The sequence below is a fragment of the Lytechinus variegatus genome, chromosome 6 (assembly GCF_018143015.1).
Source record: "Lytechinus variegatus isolate NC3 chromosome 6, Lvar_3.0, whole genome shotgun sequence".
Classification (NCBI taxonomy): domain Eukaryota; kingdom Metazoa; phylum Echinodermata; class Echinoidea; order Temnopleuroida; family Toxopneustidae; genus Lytechinus; species Lytechinus variegatus.
This window is the reverse complement of record NC_054745.1, coordinates 40,365,156-40,389,326: the sequence shown is the minus strand read 5'-3', so window position 1 is coordinate 40,389,326 and position 24,171 is coordinate 40,365,156. Positions and strand designations below refer to the sequence as shown.

General features: G+C 37.8%; 1 protein-coding gene across 1 annotated transcript; it reads right to left on the bottom strand.

Moving 5' to 3' along the window:
• Positions 1-1,330: 1,330 nt before the first annotated feature.
• Positions 1,331-23,726, bottom strand: LOC121417482. Its single transcript, XM_041611202.1, has 8 exons — positions 23,398-23,726; positions 11,715-12,225; positions 10,736-11,041; positions 8,222-8,399; positions 6,068-6,738; positions 5,505-5,699; positions 2,572-4,819; positions 1,331-2,101 (listed from the first exon to the last, which is right to left on the bottom strand). Exons 2-8 carry the CDS (start codon positions 12,178-12,180, stop codon positions 2,050-2,052), a joined length of 4,116 nt encoding a protein of 1,371 aa, XP_041467136.1. The 5' UTR covers positions 12,181-12,225; positions 23,398-23,726; the 3' UTR covers positions 1,331-2,049.
• Between the last annotated feature and the right edge of the window lie 445 nt (positions 23,727-24,171).

The window sequence follows — 24,171 nt, the reverse complement described above, 5'->3', positions numbered from 1 at the left end:
TTTCCTCTTCTTTTTATTCTTTTCTTCTTCTTTTCCTTCTACTTCATCATCATCATCTTCTTCTTCTTCCTCTATATCATCTTCTTGTTCTTCTACTTATTCTTCTGCTTCTTCTTCTTCTTCTTCCTCCTCTTCATCATCTTCTTCTTATTCCTCCTCCCCCTCCTCTTCTTCTTGTCCTTTTTCGATCATCATTCTTTTCCCGTGAGTTGTGAGTGCCAAGTACTCCTCATGTACATGATGTATGTATATGCAAATAATTCGATGTTAATTCTGAAAGATCTTGTTCTAATACTACAGATGCCTTATTGATTGCATAATGTATGAAAGTATACATATAGCACTTCAAAATTTCTTATATGAAAATGAACCTCTCGGTGATATCGTTGGTCATCATTAAGTTTATAGATTAACAAGAAAACAAACGTGATATAGACATATAAACCAATTAAAAATATTTCATTGAATCTCATAGAAATACACAGTAAGATGATAAATGGTTATGCCAATAATGTCCGCTTGCAGAGGTGCCATTTAAACCCCATCTATACAAAACCAAAACATTACAATAAACTAACCAGAATGGTCATAACAATCAACAAAATATACTAACGTTTAATAGACTATGAATAAAATTGTAAATAGGTTGGCATGGACGCTACAGTTATTAATATATTTGGTAGGCTTGTATACTTCTCAGCCTAATGCCACTAAGTCTAACCCGTTAGTTCTACTATCAATTTGGTCTAATTGCACTTGGTCTACACTCTACTTGGTCTAATACTCTATTCCTCATTTACTATTATGTAATTGCCAGATGGTCTAATTTTCACTTATTTTGCTAATTAATTTGCTCTTGTTCGAATGGATATTTGATTAATGTACAGGTCATCTAATAAAGTGCTGTTAAACCAGGTGGGCATAAATTGAGGGGAAAAAGGACACCCTAACAGGAAATTGGACAAAGATTTAAATGGTCCCAATGACATTTAGGACAATCTGGGCCCCGTATGACATAAACATCAGGGGTCCGTTGCAGAAAGAGTTGCGTTTAAACGCAAACCCCCCAAATCAATCGCAAGTCCCAAATGCGCGCTGTTGATTGGCTGAAAATAAAGTTACGCATGATTCTTAGAGTTGCGATTGATTGCAACTCTTTCTGCAACGGACCCCTGATCTGAAATAACAATTCTGATTGTTTCGTTAGTCAGTCTACTGAGCAAAATGCGCATGCGCACGAGGATCTTCATAGGCCGATCCATTTAGAGATCAATTGCTAATCTTTGTTTTACTGGCTCTGGTTCTAGACGAAGAAGAATCGATTTTTTTTGTGGATGAAACCAAACGAAAAGCATAGGAAATATGTGCAAACGAGGTGGCATTTTACCGTCTCCAGAACTTGAATAACGTGCAAAGAAGGTTAAGGGTCACGGACAAAAGACGTCACTGATCCTGATGTTGTCACTCTGCGTTAGAAGATGACCGTGTCTGTTCCGTTAAATGAAGAAGTTGACCCCCTATTTTAAGTGCTGCTAACAGTTTAAGCTATTTTTACCACTTTTCTTTTCGGTAAACGGGTACATATTGTCTTAAAACATTTTTGAATTAAGAGAACGCATTTTGATAAAATGCCTCTATTTTCCACTTTTGAAAAAAACCAAGTCAAAGTAAATTGTCGCAATTTACTAACTTCGGCAAGGAAATGCTGAGCTTCGAGTAGAGCTCACTTGGAAGACCTTTTAGAAAAAAAACCCGTGCATTTCGTGTTCATGAACATGATTTTTAGGGTTTCTATACGAAAATTGTACCGATCATGAAGGCCACAACTTTGAAAGCAGCGACAACACTGGGGAGCATTTCATAAGCTTCATTCAGCATATCATTGCATCTGACTGGCAGCGAACAAATTAGTTGGTGAAAATCACTGAAAATCACATGCTTTTCATGACCCGTCAGTATTGGTCCCCAAGCCGAAGCTTACATAGCCATGAATTAGATCACGTGACAAAGGTAGGGTCACATGACTTGCGTTAGGTGTACATGTTTCCACTACCGTTTGAATACCCAATATCCATCTTCTCCACGTGGTGACGAGTATTGCCTGCAGAAAAAAGAAGGACCGAAACACGGAGTTAAACATGAAAAAATCATGGGCCTGTTTCACAAAGACTAGGTAATAACAAATGCCCGATGCTCAGCGTCCATGAAGCACCAAGTTTTTGTCATAATAACAACGGGACTACATTCATGTTAATGGTAAGCTGTTATGGAACATGGACCAGAAATTCCCATAAAGGTATCAACTGTAAGGATGTCCCGTTAATACAGTCATCATTCGTCATCTATAGTCATGTTTGTATGTTTCCTCATGTTAACTTTAAAATGCCAACATCACTAATGAAACTAAACAATACACATAAATCCTTTGAGTTGTCATCTCTAACAATAAGAGTTAAGAGATTGGTAAATGATGACATTTTGTAATGAAAGATCTAGGAAAATTTTACCACACAAAAAATGTAGTGCACCAAATTTAGAAACCTGCCCTCTGAAAATCAATATGATACTTACAGTTCACTTCCCCTTCGCCCCCTTGATCCCATTTCCGACCGCAGCATCTGGTAGAGCTTCTCAAAGTTTCCAAAGCATGACAGTTGGAGGATCTTCAGAGATGCCGACTTCTTGGTAGCCTTGATGAAACTTTGGATGGTAGCGTCTGAGACTTCCCCACATGTTTCCTCGACTTCTTCAGCATAGTGATGGAGTTGGTCACCGGAGGGTCCTGCCTTGATGTGGGACACCTTCGGCAACGTCTGAAGAACCATGGTCAGGATTTGGATCAGTGTCTCGGAGCTGAAGAAGTTGCTTAGCTGGATATACTCTAAACTGGTGAGGCTGCCCAGGACAGTGTCAAGACCTTTGAGGCTGTTCCGGTGGCTGTCCACATTCCCTGGGTCGTGGTACAATATACAGGAAAGACTAAGAACTTTAAGATTGGGATAATTCCGGCACCATGCTGGTAGGTTTATGTACTTTGGATCAACATCTGTGCCTGTGATCTCTTCCAGGGTCTCAGAAGAATGGAGATTAGAAATAAAATCGCTCGTAGAGAAGATTGAGTTCACCCTCAGACATCGGAGGGTAGGTATAACCACGTCATCGGAGAGTCTTCTTAACGCTTCTCTTGAGGGACTGAAAGTGTGTGGCATGTCAAAGATCATTTCTGGCACGGAAGAGAAGTAACCATTCTGTAAACAAGCCGTAGCATAGTCCATATCGATGCGAGATGCAATGCAGAACTGGACTTTCTCAATATGAACTGGTTCCTCAGCTTCCCTGACAGAATTCAGGATGAAGTACCTGAAAGCGACATCAATCAAGAATCTCTTTGTGAACGCTGAAATTTGAAGGGACCTTAGGTTAAATTGAAGTTCGCGGTTCAAGGCATCATTTCTGTGACACTCAAAGTTACATTTCAATACAAGCTCTTGAGCCGCCAACGTTGAACCAGGGTCCTTCCAGGCTAGATCTCCCAGAACTCTTAGGATTCTCTTAGCGACATCAGGACTTTCACCGGAAGCAAAGGTTAATATATATCTCAGAGACTCACAGTCAGCAATTGTTCTAATGGAAGATAATATATCTTCTAATATCTGTGGGTCAGTCTGGTGGAGCCTTGCCAGACCGATTGCAGCGCATTTCTCGTGCACTAGTGGGTGACAGAAAGACCACTCCCTGTCCTCCTTGTTTAAAACCGAATCATCGGCGGAGGAAATGGAACATCTGATCAAACCGACTCTCTCAGCGAGTTCTGCACACTCTCGTTCACTGTCTGCCAGGTCCTTTGTCTTGAATGTTAGATGGCCATTAGGTTTCATGACGCTCTCCAGTGCTACACGACTGAGCCCTGACATTACACTTCTAACCGCCTCTACCACATTCGTTACATCTTCATGTCCGATGAAGCGGAGAACAAGCGAAGAAGTAATGATATCTGAGGGCGTGTTGATGTCCTGAAGTTGAGCATGATTTTTCCATAACTTGCAAATAATCACAAGGAACATTGGCCGCGAGCAGAATGACAACAATACATCATCGCTGCCTATGTGTTGAAGGAGCTCATTGCCTCTTGCTTCATCAGATTCGAAAAACGAACGGATAAATTCGCTTTGGCGGTCAAAACTGAGATCTTGCATCTCAACTGATAGTACCTTACTTGTCGAATCCTCACTCTCTGGTAGACACGCCCGGCTTGAAACAATCACCTGACACTGTACTATGTCGCGAATCTTCTGTACTGCACGAAGGTCACCTTGTGAGCGGGAGACATCAAACCCATCTATCAGAAGAACAGAGTTCTTTGGGTGCATTCTAAGGTAATCATCAACCATTCTGGTCGTTGTTGAAGCATCCGTAAACAGGAGGTGCTTGACCACTGCTTCTCCGATGCTTCGACATCGTCGCAACTCCCCAAGTGTGAAGAAGAGAACTAACGGGACTTTGGAAAGAGGTGATTGCTCGTTGCCTTCCGCCCAGTCTAGAGCCAGCCTCTTCAGAAGACCTGTTTTCCCACAACCCGCGTCCCCATGTAGAAGGATAAATGGCGGTTGTTGCTTGCCCCTCTGGTCAGCACTTACGACGTCGTGCCTGCTCTTAAAAGTTTCCTTCTGCCCACTTTCATCTTCATACACTGCTGGGATCTCCAGGTAATGCTGGCTCTTTATTGCATCAAACTCATCACTGACATACCTCTCCTTTAAGGCGTCTTGCCATCTTGCTACGCTATCTTCAAGGGATTGAATCCTGCTCAGAAGTTTACCTGCAAGTAATGAACAAAATCGAAATATCATCCTAGTCTTCGTATCTAGTTTTCATAACAGTTAATGCTTTTTTTTTCAAATGCTTTAATTATGTGGGTATTTTAAAAAAAGTATCACCGTAAACAAGGGAAAATGAGAAGAGGCCTATTAATACTCAAGAAATTGATGACTACATGTATATGAGTAATACTCTTTAACATTGCCATTTTAACAGGAAAAAGTTCAACCCCTTTTTAGAGAAAACACAGCACAACTAATGCAAATAATGCTGCTTTAAATTTCAAATTTAAGGCAGGTTGCGGGAATTACTGGGTGGATTCTTTCCCATCTTCAGTTGCGCTATGAATACTAAAATATCAGATTCATCGGGGGGTTGAATACTTAGCCATAATAACGAACGATATAGTTGTAGAGTGTTTGAAATATGCGGGACTGATAAATGTGGTAAATGCTGTCCAGGATCCTTTGAGGAATTTCGTTCTCGCAAATTGCCACCGGTAAAGCAAAATGAATGACATTCCAGTTTAATAAGGATCTACGGTGTGGATGCTTCACCTTTCGTTATATACATGTAAATCTATAAAAAAAAAAATATCTTTTGTGACAGCATAGTGAATTTCCAACTATTGGGCCTCTGAGATATACATTATGGGTTTGAAACTCGTATTCCGTTTGTGTACGTACGATTAGTAATAGCTGCATAAAGATCATCTCGACCCAGATCAGAGGCAACAGCAGCAAGTATCCGTCTTCCCTGAGGTGCGTTGCCAGAGCGTTTCTTCCAAAGCTTAAGAACCGCAAATGCACATTGCGTCACGCCCTCTCCGTTCGCCTTTGACACATTCTTGATGTCATTTTGGTTTAGGCCCAGCCGTTTGCCTAAAATGAAAAACACAAAACATTTAGTGTTTTCAACAAGCTGATTTTTTTATTCAAACAAAACACATCTTAAAATTATGCGGTAAACGGTGGCCGCGGTGAGACATATTAGTTACAATTGAGATATCTGATTCGGCATGTCAAATAATGTGAACTGATATCTGTAGAGAATATAGCATGACAGACTATGACCTACACGAATCATAATTTGGTAATTAGACCAAACCTCTCGTAAAGAGAAGGAAATCTTCAGAGTAATCGAACCCTCAACCCCAGGCTTGCACAATCTGTACGAAGTGATAATGAAATCACTGAAGATTTTGCGCTGGGGCAAATCAAATTGTTCCAATGGTTGTCCTACCACTAACCTAATGTGTGCCATTCCGATGTAGACCTGATCTCTGTGGATACTATACGGAGTTCTTCCAATGATAACTCCGCCTTGGTCTTTGAGACAGTAGACTTTGGTGTTGATTTTCTCAAGGATTTGGAAGGTCCAGCACTCTTCGAGACATCCGGTTTTGAACTTTGGTCATGATCGGTACGAGCCGGTTTTGGCTTATTTTCAGATCCGTCTGGTATACTGGTGACCCGACCAATCGGATGCTCTCTTTGTGTTTCTCTAGGCTCATTTTGTATGGTGATAGTTCCATCGACTGACTTCAAGACGGCAACTGCTACAGTTTCACCGGGTTCAACTGGATCTAAATGGCTTGTGACCATCCCCGGGTAGGGTTCTAACTGACCAGAACTTTGATCAGGATCTACTGAACGTGTGCCATCGTCGCGTTTGGATTCATAAACCTCTGCTTTATCCGGCACCGTTGGGTAGTAAACAGAATCATCTTTAGCAGAAGGCGCCGATGGGGATGGAGCGATACGTTCATGTGGATCGGTTGTGACAATAGGAACGGTGATGGACTTTGGTTTGGGTGACTGAGATCGTTGTTCGTTGTCGCTCAGGACCTCAATGGGGACGTGTATGACATTGTGTCTCTGCCATCCTGTTTCGGTGTCCTCATCCGATTCGTCCTCGAGACTTCATGGGAAAGACACGAATAAATAATACTGAGATAAGTTGCGGAACTGATTAGAACGGAAACGCGGAGTAGGAAGGTAGGAGAAGAAGATGATGCTGATGATCAGGAAGAAGAAGGAGGAAAGGAAAACAAATGGTTAATATGAATAAAAAGAAGGATGTGCTCAAGAGAGAGAGAGAGAGGAAGAAAAAAAGAAAACAACGATGAAGAAGAAATAAAAAGAAAGAAAAGAAAATAGGAAAATAAAACGACATAAAAAAGGCAGAAAAGGATGATCATCATCCGATTCGTCCTCGAGACTTCACGGGAAAGACAAGAAGAAATAATACTGCGACAAGCACGGAGAAACGATTGGCAAGGTCATGGAATGTAAAACAAGAAAGAACGTAAAGGGGGAGAATAAAAGGAAGATGACGAAAAAGATGGTAGTAAGACAACAAACATTAATCAAAAGGAAACGGAAGGAACTCGTAAAAAGGGAGGATTAAAAAGAATAATGAAAAGAAATACATTAAGGAGAAAACGAGGTAGGAGAGGACGAAAAGGCTGTGATGAATAATATGAATGTGAAAGGCGATTAGAAGGGGAGGAGGGCAATGTGATCATTCTTAACAGACATTAATATTGTATCGAAAATAATGCAATTACATTGCAAGCATATACTTAAAGTGCATGTACCTCCTATTGGGTTTCTGAATTCATTGACTTATAACTCTTTTGACTAATACTATGCATACGCCATCATTTTTTTCTCTCATGATATCCTCCGATCACCTTTGTATTAACCATCTGGTCCAACTACTGCATGAACAAGGTGTTACTTAAAGGGGAAGTTCACCCTGAAGAAAACTTTCTTGTAAAAATAGCAGAAAAAATAGTAAAAAATATTGGTGAAGGTTTGAGGAAAATCCGTTAAAGAGTCAGAAAGTTATTATAGTTCAAAGTTTTGGATTTGTGACGTCATAAACGAGCAGCTGTCCCATGTGTTATGTAAAATAAAATGCATAAATTTCAAATTGTGTATGGTTCCTGATGACTTAATTTTGTTTTCTTTTCATGATCGGGTGTGAAACGATTTGTCTATTTATATACAATAGTTACAGTGAAAACCATTTTCAATTTTCTGAGAAAATGACATTTCATTGATTTTTTACCATTCGCTATGTAGGAATGCTGCTCGCATATGACGTCACAAATCAAATAATTGAAATTCTAATAACTTTTTAATAATTTGATGAATTTTTCTCAAACCTTCGGCAATATTTTTCATTAATTTTTCTGCTATTTTTACAATAAACATTTTTTTCAGGGTGAACTTCCTCTTTAAGCAATTGAGAAATATTTCGAAAACAGAACTGAAAGAGAAGAAAAAGAAGAAGAAGAAAAAGAAGTAGAAGAAGAAGAAGAAGGAAAAGAAGAAGAAGAAGATCAGATCATTAAAAGGAATACTGAAGGAATTGAAAAAAATGACCTCCAACATACCTGTCGCTTAAAGACTCAACCGTTTCCACTCCTGACTCGGTTTTATCATAACTTCGCTCTGTAGTCATCGTTGTTCTTTTGTCATCGTCATTAATGATGTAAGGTATGTTTGGTGTGGACTCGGTTCGTTGCCTTCTATTTCTAGCCCTGGCTTCTGCTTCAAGTATATACGTTCTTCCTGCAATGATCACAAAGGCAGCAGATTACTTGCTAGACATTTTCAAGTGCATCGTTGACATTTTGGTGTTAAGTGTTGTAGTTAGGTTTCTTTTGACATCAAATATAAAATGAAGATGGTCTGAATAGTCACTCATTAGGTTTTAAGCGGTCAGCTGGTGCTGGGAAGCGCAATCCAAATTGGTCTTTCAACACCAGCAGCAATACCAATACCGACCTTGAAATCACACAATGTTGGTTCTGTTTTATTGGTATTCTACATTTTGGTGTTCGGATTGCTGGTGTTAGGTCTACTTCTTGCATGAGTATATAGAAGATTAAATATAAAATCAAGATGGTCCTGAAATGTCACTCATGAGGTGTTGAGCTGTCGATTGGAGCTGGGAACCTTAATCTGAATTGGTCTTCCAACACCAACACCGAACATGACATAACGCAATATTTGTTCTGGTTTATTGGTACTCGACACAACACCCGGCAGGAATATCTTAATAGTTACATGTAGATAGGGTATAATTTCGGCCGTAGAAGCAGTGCTCAACTACTTGATCCATTAACTAAGATTGTGAGGGGATAATATCATCACTGTGTTTTACCACAAATGCGTTCTTGTTGCCACATTCTAGTTTGTAAACACTCGCGCAATTTTCTCCGATCATTTTCAGAAGTTATTTGAGGTATTGAGATTAAAACGACATTTAACAACCAAAAGTCAGGTAGATGTCACTGCAAACAATAGCCTGTGATAATCTAACATCATAAATATATATCTATTACGGTAACAGTAGCGAAGTGATGGAACAGCGCGAATTTAGTTTCGAGCTAACACCAAGTAGGCATTACAACAGTCTGTGTTATAACAACGTCAGTTTGGTTCTGAACTGGTGCCCGTTTCATAAAACTTGTTAGACTAACGAACATGCAACAACAGGTAAAGGCCGCTGATATCCTTCATTCTGATCGGCTGATAGTAACATTGTTATAGAAATTGTTGTTTTAACCAATATAAACGTGTAGCGTTGTAGCCCAGTGGATTAGTCTTCGGACTTTGAAACAGAGGGTCGTGGGTTCGAATCCCAGCCATGGCGTAATTTCATTCAGCAAGAAACTGATCCACAATGTGCTGTACTCAACCCAGGTTAGGTAAATGGGTACCGGTAGGAAGTAATTCCTTAAAAAGCTGTGTGCGCTATGAACGCCTAGCTTAGCCGGGCAATATAGGAGTGCCTTGAGCACCTAACAAGGTGGATATGTGCGCAATATAAATACCCTATATTATTATTATTTATAAAACGGAACCCTGTTGTTGTGTAAACGCCTTTCTGGATTCCGGGCTGGTGTTAAATCGAAACCGGTACTTTAGCAGTTTAAAGTCCAGGGCTCCGTAACACAAAGATTAGCGATCAATCGCTAAACGAATTGACCAATCAATTTTACACGCGCATTTGTCGCAAAATACTGACAAGGAACCAATCAGAAGTGTTCTTTCATATTTGCTATTCATCGCAAACCTTTGTGTTACGGAGCCCTGATTAATAAAAACTTGCTATAGGTAGTGCACAACGTATATAACAACTTTACTATAAGCCAATCAATCTTAGTAGCTTTAAACTGTTTATGAAACATTCTCGCTGGTGATAGTCTGCAATCACCATGATCACAGATCAGTAGTTTTCGCAATGCGCATGGTGCATAATGAAGAGGACTCTGAAATAGTGAGACTACACTCTAAAAAACGAAGAGCTAATTTAGCTCTTAAAGAACGTGTGTAGTGACTGCACTTCGGAGTGATGACTTTTTTCTCGTTCAAATTTGAACTAGACAATTCAGCACTCCGAAGTACAGTCACTATACACGCTTTTTACGAGCTAAATTAGCTCTTCGTTTTTTTAGAGTGTAGATTCACTTCAAACTGTTGCTGGCTCTTATTTGACACAAACGTAGTCCCGTTTTCTGAAGTCAGGTTTAACTAAAATCAGGTTTAAAGTTGTGGCTTAAGTATGGGAAGCCAAAAGTATCATCTTTTTAAAGTTGTATGCTTATTATGTTTATTGTGCTCTTTCATGATTAATCGATTAATCTATTTATACTTTCTAGACATTTATAAATGATTTGATAGCGAAATGAGCTGAAAGATGATACCTCTACCGTTAGTGGTTTATGTAACAATTGGCTTTCCATACTTAAACCACAAATTTAAAACTGAGTTGACGTTAGACCTCACTTCAGAATACGGGCCATATACTTCTGCGTCTAGTCTTCACTCAAGACATGATATAATTGTCAAATATGGGCATGTGTTTGCAGACTACCTAATGTTCGTGTTGGCCTACTTACGTTTGATCTTATTATAAAGATCTTCACGCCCAACTGTTGACAGCGCTAAGGCTAGGTGAGATCTCGGATTGATCACCTCAGAACAGTTGTTTTTCCATAGCAACAGAACTTCCATGGCACAGAGAGGTACGTTTCCAAGGTAACGCTCCTTGAATGCGGCAAGTCTACTGGTGGATATTCCAAGATGGCTACCAAGACGCATCCAGTCCGAATCCCGTAGTTCCTCGACAAGCTCCTTGATCTCCAGATCTGTGACCTCTGACCTTTCGACTCGAGTTGAAATGGGTACAAATGAAGATTCCCTTACTGTATAAAAGTGAAAAAAGGGACACTATAGTGAGAAAGACACTTTGCACAGAGTACTCTGCGGGTGGGTCTTTCGTAAAGGTGTTCGTAAGTTACGAGCGATTTTAGGGCATGTGACCCTTTCTTGTGGTAAATGGTGTACAACAATGGTTGATTGGTGCCAACTTAACGCGTAAGAAACTATCACCAGTCATTGTTAACCTATAAAATACTTTTTGAAGGACCCATGAGCAGTGGTAACATGCTACATGTATAATAGATAAAGTACATGGCGACCAAAATGGAGACACCACATTAAAAAAAAAAAGTCTCATCTAAGGCACCCTAGCGTTAGATTGCATGGGAAATATGCTTGTCTCCCATTCAGCATGAGTAAAATCAAGTTTTCATTTTAAGCATACTATGGCACATCATGATTCTAGCTGATCATTATTTATGTACCATTTTTTTTATTTTGAGCCCTGTCGACTGGCATTTGACTTTAACATTGATCGATAGTGCTATACAATAAATACCTATGTATGCAGAGCAAACGTCATAGCCACACCAAATTAGCCGATTTCAAATGGATAAAACGCAGTTTTCATTAATGTTCGGTTTGAAGTCGGTATCGTTGCGACTGCTGCACAGACACGATGAACGTATAAGGTAATGTAAAAAAAAATAAAAATACCTGCATAATAACTTTCCCTTCTTTCCATTGAGTGATATCCCATCGATGTAATATTATCTTCTTCATGAGTTGCGAAAGAGGTCTCTCTGCGAACTGAATGTGCTGCGTGTGGGCGGTAGTTTCCGGTCATCCTCGACCTCACATCCGGTACAGAAGAGACGATCGGATTGAACCGGGTCTCGTGCCAGGACTGGGGCCGTGACCGACTGTCCATCTCGTCATCTCTCAATTGGGAACTAAGGTAATCTTGACTGGATCGCCTCCTGTATTGTATCGGTTGGCTCTGTTGTTCGGTATATTGGCTATGATGGGCCATTTGGTGGCTGTGGTGGGCGATGTGCTGTGAGACATTCTTCGGTTTTCGGGTGAACCGGCGTTGTTTTCCCGGTGCTGTGGCAGGTTGAACCGGTTCATCTCCGAACTGGTACCGGCGAGATTTATACCGCTTTGAGTGACTTTGTCCCATCTTGACCTTTGACCTTCTTAGTTTTGTGTCTCAAGCTTGCTTTTCCTACAACAAAAAATGGAAAATTGCAATGTTTATGTAGCGCAAATTAAATTAACCTAAATACATTATTATGCATATTCCTAATACGTTATTTTACATATTTGAAACTGAAATTTGATAATATAGAACTATGTACAGACTTAAAATGAGTAACAAAAGAATACATATTTATATTATCGAGAGGTCTATTCCATAGTTAAGGGACTAAATATTGAAATGTTCTTTGCCCATATGAAATTGTATTTACATTTAAGAGGATGAACATCTTCTGTTATGTGAACGTACTTGCCTAATCGGATGGTATTGGAAGTATGAATCATATATATTATATGTATAAAAAAGGAGGTTTTAAAGGTGGTTCGATAATTTGATAAAAGCGTTTTATACAAGACAAGAGATGCGCAATAGCTCCATGGGGTTTCTCTTTAGGTAAAAAGACAAAAATACGGCCGCTGAGAGATTAAAAGATTTAAGAGCAACATGCATGCGGTGATGACGTACCAGCCATGGCGTAATTTCCTTCAGCAAGAAATTTATCCACATTGTGCTGCACTCAACCCAGGTGAGGTGAATGGGTACCTGGCAGGAATTTATTCCTTGAAATGCGTGTGCGCTGTAATCATAGTAATTACGGCAGCCAAGTTACAGCTGGGGTAATAATATCCAAGTCCTTTGGAAGCTCATAGAGACATTATTCATAATTGTGATATGCGCTATACAAGAACTGTTTATTATTATGACGGCTTTGCCATAGGAATTCAGTAGTCCTATACATGTGTATTATTTTGATCAAGTGTGTTTTACTTCAAAATGGTAAAAATACACTTATTTCACATATTCACTTGTACCATTTCGCAAAATTACCTTACATTTGGAGACATGATGAATGTAATGCAAAACAAAATTAAGATAAGGAGCTTAGACCAATTTTGCTTGGTGAACACGGGGTGAAAATCATAAAAGCAGAAAATTGTTAAACTAAGAATCAGTTGGATGTGCAGTGCCTTGAAATGTGTGGCAAGGTCAAAATTCAGAAGTTGCAAAATGACACAATATTGAAAGTCACTGTTCTTTTTTCAGTGGCGATGAGTGAGTTTCTCAGCGGTTTCTTTTAATTGTTTTCATGCACCTTAACATCAACATTAATATGGAATCAAACACACCTCTGCACAAGCAAACAAAGAGCAAACAAACATGCATGGGTATTTGAAACCACGACTCAAAGTCTCAAACCATGTTATCTCACAGAACCATCATTACTGAAGCAGGGGCTTGATTTGAATGGATTTTCATCTCTATTGACACAGACAAAAGAATCATGTTCTGTATTGACCTTTCATGACTATTTCTGCTCGTTTTGCAGCTTTTTCAATCCAGACCCCATCCAACACCTTTGAATACTGCTCGTTTAGTGATGGCATGATCATAACAAGCATGGTATCATTTTAAAGAAAATAAAATGATCTTTTGATGATATCAAATATGAATTGTGTTAAATTGGGAGTTGGGAGAAATTAATGGCCAAACTCTGATTTCCAAACTTATTTTGCTTGTTTTGCAGCTTTTCAATTCAGACCTTATCCAGCACTTTTGAATCCTGCTCTTTTCGTGATGGCATGTAATAACAATCATGGTATCATTTTAAAGAGAGTTAAATGATATTTTGAATGATGTAATTTATGCATTGCACTGTTAGAAAAAATAAAAGAAGTTCCTGCAGCAGAGTCTCGAGAACACCTGTAATCTTACCGAATTGCGTAATCTTACAGGAAATTGGTATTTGATGTATGGAATCTTACAAATTTCCTTGAATAAAACACCCTTTTCCCCTTTTTAAACAGACCTGTTCTGTTAAATTGCAGAAAAATTCTTGTTTTATGAATTTACAGAATGATTATTACGCAATTCGGTAAGATTACAGGTGTTCTCGAGACTCTGCTGCAGGAACTTCTTTTATTTTTTCTAACAGTGTGCGCAAAATTGGGTGTTGGGAGAAATTATTGGCCAAGCACAGATTTCCGAACTTTTTTGAGGGGCTTAGCTATATAAGCCCACTTATAACACGCAATTCACTACTAAATACATTCGTACTATAATAAATTTGTTGCCGAGTAGCAAACAAGTACTTTTCCTTTCAGATTTTTTTTTCTCTTTACAAATAAAATGATGTATATGTTTATTCATTGTTTACCATCTGAAACAGATATATCTTAGACTAGCTATTTATAACAAGTAGTCAAGAGACGTACATGCTTTCCACATTGCATTTCCTTAACCACATACTATCCTTAACCCCGGACTATCCTTAACCCCGGACTATCCTTAACCCCATACTATCTTTTTTATGATTCACACTGTCTTTCTTAAGCCATACTATCTGCTTAGCCGGGATTAACGCCTTAACCCCAGACTCTCCTACATCTCATGAATATTGATGATTTTATCATACAGAGTGTGATCGAAGTGCAATTTTGACTTCTGTGATTGGCTATTGCTTAGCCCCACTTTTCCTTAGCCCAGTTTCGTTTCACACTGCATCTCTTAGCACCGCAATTGTGGTGCTAATAAGCCGGCTAACCCTGCTTTTTTGCAGGGCCAGATAGCACCGTACTACTTACCGTGCTAGCCCTCTTTGCTGAAACTTTGAAAACAAAGTGGACTAAGCTTAACCCTGGAAAATTGTTGGGGCTAAGGCTCCCCCTAAGCCCCACCAATTTCCCGGGTTAAGGGGAAAAAAGTACAGTGTGAAAAACATCATATACTACAGTACGCTCTTCAGTTTGCCCACCACACCCTTTATAAAGCCATTCATGGAGTGGTTGACTCAAATATGATACAGAAAACAAAAATACTTGGTCTTTATACACCCTTATATTAAACAAGCACTAGTAAGGTATTATTAAATTTTTAACAAAATGCTGAAACTACGCAACAACCATGACAACGAAGAATGTCTAATACTTTTTTGATAGCACAAGTTAACGGACTGCATGTTAAGCCAGACTGTGTGGAAATTTTATTTTGTTTAACTTCGTATTTGCATTGCGTGTCAAAATATCCTGTACCAATAGATCTTACATCAGCTTTTTGGGCAGCAATGTATCACATGAAAATCTATAACTCGTGTTTCAGGAGGGTGTATGCTGCAGGTCTATAATATTTGTCGTCACGCCTGCAACGAAAGATAGCAAGGGCGATTCCATACTTGTCGTAGGGGACATTTCGACAACATTTTCTATTCTCTTAAATGCTTGAGCAATTAACGTATTTTGCTTTTTTGTCAGTGAAGATTACAGGGGTAGTCATGTGAAAAACTGATAACCAGCCCCCAAACGTTTGATTATGGATGAATTAAAGGTGAAAATGTTCTGTGTCGTATGGGACTAAAATGTCCTGTACGTCAACATTTTCACCTCTTATTCACCCATGGACAACACATTTTTGTTGGTTGTCACAATATCACGTGACTACCCCGTAGTACTTTATTATTACCTCATAACAAATTGAAGTTCTTCATTTGTTTAGACAGCAGGTTGAAAAGTGTTGTGAAAATGGCTGACTTTTCTAGCTGCATGGGATCGACCGCAAAAAAATGAATGCGACTAAATAGCTCTTGTTCACTGAATGCAATAGCTTTGGGAGATCAGAACAAAAGAATAGACATGTACTTTGCACTTATTTTCGGCGTTGTTTAAGGCCTGGCGAACGCTCCAGTGAAAGGTCAATAATGCAAATTATACTAGAGCATCATCTAGCATTCCAACCATACACTGTCATCAAACAAAATTTTTTAGAGATGAAAAAAAAAATCTGAACTCTATAAAAAAAAAAATTACACAAAACAACGATATTCAACATGTTCAATATGAAAACCAAATTACAGAACTTAAAAAAATAACATAAATAGAAAGAAAGAATGCTTTTACTGAAATCAACTGGCAAAGGTATATAAAATCATATTTAGCAGCTCGAAATCAATTGAATATGAATCAAGTATTAAGATCATTTATTAATGATTAATATGTGTCGCCGTAAGGTGTTACATTACATTAATATGAGGAAAGAAATTAGAAAATGAGCTAATACAAAAGGTAAATGAATAAAAAATAAAACAATGAAATGATAGGCGTAAGGCAATATATGCATACATGAACAAATGGTTGATACAAAATTTGTATTTTGGTGTTCAATAGAATAAATAAAAAGCACATTCTAAAATTAACAAGCAACTTGTAAGAAGGAGACTGGCAAGAGAGTGTATATCTGATCATTAAATTCCCTGATTTTTCCCTGATGAAGTTAAAAAAATTCCTGATAATTTATTAAAACCCATTCCTACTTTTGCATGTTTTTGAAGTTGTTGCAGTGAAGTATAGGCCTATGTATTGTTAGTATAAACACAATAATGTACAACTAATAAGTATCACCATAACCAGCCATTCAATGGATGTTGTTTTGATATGCAACAAAATATAACAGAGTCTGACTACCATGCTTTCGACTTTTGGGCTGATCAAAATTCCCTGATTTTTCCCTGACTGGAAAAAGAAAAAAATCATTTTAAAGAAGAATTAAACCTTTTGAACAAGATAGATTGTGTGAAAACAGAAAAATCAAAGAAACAGATCAACGGAATTTTGAGAAAAAACGGACAAATAATGAGAAAGTCATGAGAAATTGAATATTGCGATCACTAATGCTATGGAGATCCTCAAATTGGCAATGCGACAAAGATGTCACTTGTTAACAACTCTCCCCATTATACTTTAGTATATGTTTCACTTAAATTGCCTCTTTTATCACATCTATAAGTAGATCATGTGTTCTTTCTTTAGCCGGGCATGTAATACAGATTTTTAAAGAATGCATCATGGATAAAGAGTTCATATCACCATAATAAAAAAGCAAAAAGAGACATTTTGAGGGTATTTCATAGTCCATCAAAGGTAAAGTTGTTCACATGTGACATCACTCAACCTTGTCGCATTGCCAATGGGGTATCTCCAATTCTCCATAGCATTGGTGATTACAATATTCAAATGCTTATAACTTTCTCATTATTTGTCCGATTTTTCTCGAACCTTCTATGTTCTTATTCTTTGATTTTCCTGTTTCGACATAGGCCTACTTGTTCCAAAGGTTTCATTCCCCCATAAGAGTTTTACATAAAAAAACAGGTTAAATGTTGGTGAGCCAAATCAACTACAGAATAATCAAGGTTTTGTTACGCCATTCAAGAGATCGAAAAAGTGAGGGATTGGACTGTTTTTGAAATATTTTCATGTTGCATTAAAATTGTTCATAAATGGGACTTTGACAGACAGAATTGTTTGGTGCTTTTTCTTTTGGAGTGTAGCTGGTTTAAACATTTAAGGCGTTTTGATAAAGACTTAGATAAATCTTAATTTTCTTCTTATTGTTTCGATGGTTTGACAATTATGCATATTACATCTTCTGAAGATTTTACAGAAAAACAATCATTTTGTAAATTGGGAAACAGGGACATTTTCTGCTAAGTAACACACAAAGTGTATTAAAAAAAGTTCATACACAATACCAACTTTCTGTAATTTTACACAATACACGTAACATTACAAACTGCAGTATGGAAGGTTGAAAGTGCCACCCAGATGTTGAGATAATTAGCTTGAGAAGTCGAGCAAAAAAAAAACCCAGATGTAGACATGATGAGATCCGGGATCTTGTCATCTGATCATCTCTTCTAAAAGATGTAGACATGACGAGATCCGGGATCTTGTCATCTGATCATCTCTTCTAAAAGATACTGACATGATGAGATCCGGGATCTTGTAATCTGATCATCTCTTCTGAAAGATGTGGACATGGTGAGATCGGGGATCTCGTCATCTGACCTTTTGCTATCAAGATGTCGACTTCCCAAGATAATTATCTCAACACCTCGGTGGCACTTTTAAGCTTGCATACTGCAGTAAGCTTATAAAATATTGTCGAGGAAATGTTGTTTAGGGAGAAAATTTATATTAAACATTATAGAAATTTGTAGATGCCTTTTTCAAGTATTAACAATAACGTTTGGCACTGTTTCGTATGAAATGCCTCAGTACTCTCGTCATTTTTTCTTTCAAAATGGCGTCTCGCGACACCAATCTTAGAAATTCATTGAATGAATATAGAACACATTATGAAGATGAAATTTACAGTGCATTCCCAATCCTTTGTACTGGGCTTCATATCAGAATCAATATGGAGAAAAAGCAAACTCACGTCAAACAGAACCTTTCCTGTTAAATCGCAAAAAAACATTATTGTAAAAACTTCCTTATTTCATATTCTCCTAATCATGGTTTGACATCATACTTGTCATAGATGGGAATAGTAGTAGAGACATGGGGGATACATGCTTTGGTATTTGAACCAGTCGGGATCTCGGTTATACCTCGGTCACATTTGCTCTACGGCGGCCCTACGGCGCAGTGTTTCCACAGCTCAAAAATAAATTTCCTGAAACTGAAACTCAAATTTCTTGAAATTCATAGACATTTCCTGGAATTTTCGAGATCGAGTTTAAACGAAAATCGGGCAATAATACAGCGAGCCTAAATTCGGCCTAGGTGGCCAAAATCAAGGATTTTTGTAGTTTTTTTGTTAACGCCCTCTTTAAAAAAAATAAAAAAAAAATAAAAATGCGAGTGCGGAGCTCGAGCGGAAAATTTTGAGCTAATACGTATGGCTGTAAAACATTATTAGAATATAACCTGAATATCATGAATATTGATAATTTCTATGTTTAATTGTTGTTTAATTGTAATTTTCGGATTTCCCGGAATTTCCTGGAATTTTTTCATTTCCCGGAAATTACCTGGAAAACGTTTGGATTTCCCGGAATTCGGGTAATTTCGTTCAAAACACTGCTACGGCGAGTCGAAAACAGCCGTTTTAATTATTTTTTGTACCAGCTTCATGAGTGGTTTGAATAAAAAGGAATAAAGCGGCTGTTTTCGACTCACCGTTCGGCCGCCGTAGACGAAATGTGACCTGGTACATGTAATAATGATGGTTGACCTATTGTTTCTACTTCAATGTTCGTGTTTTCCCCCACCTTGCTGTAGTCGGTTACAAGCCGATGGCAGACTCAATTGATCAAGATGAGCGCCGGATTAAATTCGAAGGCTTGATCTTTAACTCAACTGTTAACTGGGTGTGGTGACATGTATTACCAGTAGTATACGCAATATACAAGAACGTACGTAAACACACCCATACGCTACCCTTACCCACACACACGCACACAAATAATACACTGGGCGCGGCGTGATCTAGTGGTTCTGACTTTCGTCTTTCAAACAGAGGGTCATGGGTTCGAATCCTAGCCGTGGCGTGTTTTCTTTCAGCAAGAAATTTATCAACACTGTGCTGCACCCAACTCACGTGAGGTAATGGGTACGGTCAGGCAATAATTCCTCAAACCCCCCCCCCCAACAAAAAAAACTGTGTGCACCTGCACCGGTAGCCTAGCTCAGCCAGGTTATAATAATAGCAAGGCCCACTGGGAGAACAGTTTTTGGAGCTAAAGTGGCTACACTGGGTAAATATATCGTTATTATTACTATTATTATTACTTTTTATTATTAGTATTACACTTAAGAGATGACACGCTACAAGCAATTTCTAAATGCATATAATTCTATGTTGCCGACCAAATTCCGTCACCAACATTTTATATTCCGCGTGTTATATTATGATAATATTTTAACATTACATGATGATGTAATGTGAAATTTAATCATGGCATAGGGGAGTTTTAAACATTGTAACAGAACAGGGTTCGGCAACATGAATATTTTGAATCCATTGGTAGATGTATATGGCCAATGAAGATCACTGTATCATGGGCATTTCGTTCAAACCACGACAAGCACCTTGCTAATACAATCAACTTCGAACTAAAAAATGTCACCCAATGGATAAGAGCAAAGAAATTGTCAATAAATTTACAAAAAACAAAATATATGTTGTTTAGCAACTCTATTAATACACTTCCTGTTGATATTATTTTCGATGGAACTCCCTTGGAAAATGTATCCCATATAAAGTTTCTTGGAATAACAGTCGATAATAAGCTCTCATGGAAATTCCACATAGATAACATATGTAAAACTATTTCACGCAACATTGGTATAATTAACAAGCTTAAATTTTGTTTACTATTATCGTCCCTGCTTACATTATATTCATCCCTTATATTACCTTATTTAAATTGTGGAATTTTAGCGTGGGGCAACACACATAAAACACTCTTAGACAAATTACTCCTTTTACAAAAGAAGTCTCTTCGTGTCATATGTCACAAAGCATATTTGTCTCATACTGACCCATTATTTTTGGAACATAAAATATTGAAAATTAAAGACTTGTATTTGTTCAATCTCGGTCAGTTTATGTACAATTATAACAATAAAAACCTCCCAAATGTATTTCATTCAATGTTTCCAAAAAATCAATCCATTCATAACTATCCAACAAGGCGATTGGGTGAATTCCATTTACCACTTCTAAGAACTTTGCTGGCTCAGAACACATTTATATATGAGGGACCGAAGTTATGGAACTCACTTCATAATGATATAAGAACTGCAAAATCTTTGAACTCTTTTAAGACTAAATTCAAATTATCTCTATTAAAATCTTATAATGTATCCTCAAATTAAATCTTATTCATCATCTCTGTCAAGAGGTTAGTCATCATTTTTACTATAAAGACTATAATTAAAACATAAATCATCCCTTTTTTTAATTGAAAAAAAATCTGACACAAGTCCTTCCCAATTGTGCTCGGTTTTTAACCTCATATATTATTTGTGTCTATCCTCTCATCTTTTTTCTCTTTCCTGTCCGCTTATCCGCCTTCCTACCGCTTATTTATTTACGGCATCAATCACATTTTTCGCGCATTTTATTCTTTCCAGGTCATTTTATATATTTTTTTCTCCTTTTATACACATTGAATCCAGTTTGCTTGAGTCCACGATGGCATGTGTTCTACCTACGTTCTGTTTTTTTTCTTTGGGGGTGGGGTGGATATATTTTAGGACGGGTTGTTTTTTCCTATACAAACTTTTTTTTGATATCTTCGTATTTTATATTTTGTGAGTATTATTTCTCTCTCATTTTTTTTTTCTCATTTGATTACATATGTCTGTATTTGTACTCTGTTATTGGTTTTGTTATCTATTTTTGAGGGGCCCACATTGTACAAGCATTGCTTTTTAGTGGGTCCCTCCATTTCCATCTTAATTTAATTTCTATTGAAAAATAGTATACTTATTTAAAACCTCCAATGTGTTGCCCAAATCGTGTAAGTTTTTTTTCACAACATATGTATTATTATTTTTGTTTCTTTGCAATGGATACAAATACTTATTTTTATATGTATGGTATACAATTTGTTTTTGTTTGATGGAAGTGAAATAAATGAAATTGAATTGAATTGAAAAAAATAAAATTGAATTGAATTGTAAAGCAACCAATCATCAGTATTATTTTATATTTTATTATTCATCGGTAAGCTTAATTTTTTTGTGGTGTTACAGAACTCGCAATTGTCGTACGCAGTGTAACATTGGCGGCGGAAGCCAAAAAATTTAGGGGGTGTCCACCTGAAATTTTGGGATGGACACAGGTAAAAAATTTGACAAGCGCCTCCCCCCAAAAAAGGTTATCAAACAAATTTTTAAGGGGGGGGGGCCGTCCCTCCACCTAAAATTTAGGGGGGGGGGCACGTCCCCCGCTTCCGCCGCCTATGGAGTTTAACCAGGGTGACCATATTTGGACAGTCCAATATGGGAAACGTCCAGGGGCGGATGCAGCTTTCGCCAACAAGGGCGAAGGGCGAGGTAGCTAAATCCTTTCACCAGCTTACAGCTGATTTTGTCGTGTTCTGCGGGCGTAGTCCTGACTGATTTTTTTTAATGTACATCATTATTCTTCATTATAAAAAAATAAATGATTTAAACGCAAGCTCCAACTTTTTGATATTTCATGTATTCTGAAAATTGAATTTTTTAGGCAATAATCAATCTTTTAGGCAATGCTTATAATTATAATCAATCAATCCTATCTAATTGGACGATTACTGCGAGTGCAAACCGCGATATGACATTATTTATATACTGACTTGAAAAAAATGACATTCTATATTTCTCTTCTTTTTTTACCATAAACAGAGTGGGTCTCTAACTAAAATAATTAATTCGTGTGCGAATGCTGTATATTTTACCCGTAAAGTTAAAAAACTTTCAGCATTTAACAATTAAAGAATAAAGTAAACGAGTGCAAAGCACGAGCTTAATTCTTTTTTTGCGATTTAAACTTAAGACCGGGACATTTTCAACGCTTATTGTAATCTAGATTAGCATGGATATCTTAATGAAAAAATAAACATTTAAGCACGTCTTTAGCAAGGAACAAGACATGCATCTGGTCGCCCAAAATGCAGTATAACATATACTTACTGTTATACTTATTACTATTATATCGCACTACATATAGCTTAATACTGTACGTCTATGTCTGTTTTATGTTTGGTCTCACACTTTGAAAATATTGGTGTATCAATAATGTGATGTTTCAGGTCAATAAATATTAGGCAATGGCGTTTCTGCCCCCGTTTAATTTTGTACAATTCTCTTTGAAAGTATGCTTTAAGTTCAGACTAGTACATACTTTCACCTTTGAAATGAGCTCCAAACTTATATATATATAATGCATCGATAATCATAGCAGGTGTGAAATGCGCTATATAAGAACTACATTAAGAGAGTCAGACTGTTTAACTTAAAAGGTTGTGATAATACGGCAGAAAAAAATGCGAATCATCAAAATGTAGGCCTAATTGTCAACAGATTAGCAAATTCACTCTGGATGGTACACAACTACTTTTACAATTTTCACAAACCATTTGTATAAACTGATGTCAGTAATCATGGCTTTTGTGCTATTGATGTGTATTGCCACGATCTGACCTGCATTTATTACACTGTCAAACCCAATGAATACAACCTGAGAGAGCCTACACGCGTCATTTAGAAAGATCATTTCCCCGTTCATTTCAGCAATTACATCCATGAATACCACATCAATACAGACTATGACAACTATACATCATAATGATATAGATGATTATGATATACTTACCATTAAGGGCATATTCAATGGAGAAGTTGATTGGTTTCCCCGAAGTGGTTCGAGAGCTATAGCAGGTCTGGAGACCCAGAGAGGTGTACACGTTGGAGGGCAAAGTCACACCCCTATTGGTGTTCTCTATGAATTGACTAGTGTGGCAATGAACATGTACAGTGACAGCTGCTAAACTGCTTTTTAACAATGAGTAATCATTCAACCGTTTCTTTCAGTGACTCTCTCTATCTATCTCTCTTTCCTCACTCCTTCTCTCTCATTCTTTTCCTTCTATCGCTCTGCCTCCCCCTTTTCTAACTCTCTCAATCTATCGTCATCTCTTTTATCAATCTCTCTCTCTCTTTCCTACACCAATCTCTCTCTCTCTCACTCTCCATCTATAATGTTGGTGTTGGTGATGATCTTTTTACCTGATTGCTAGGAAAGCATGGATGCTTGTAAGCAAACAACCAGAGGACCGAAGGCTTAACGTCCTCTCCGAAGGACCTGGTACTGAGGATAAATGCCTTACCAAAGGGCACTAGCGCACCAAGTGGGAATCGAACCCGGGTCACAAGGAATACGAATTCCCCGCTCTACCGACTGAGCTTTTTTCACAGTTACACGCGAAAAGAACGCCTCTACCTCTTAATCACACAAACACACACTCACCCTCACCCCCGCACACAACAGCAGCACACAAGAACACACCCCATACAAATACCATTCACATATTATACAAGTATCTTCTCTCTCCCTCTCTTTTTTATATTCCCTCATTTCTCTCTCTTT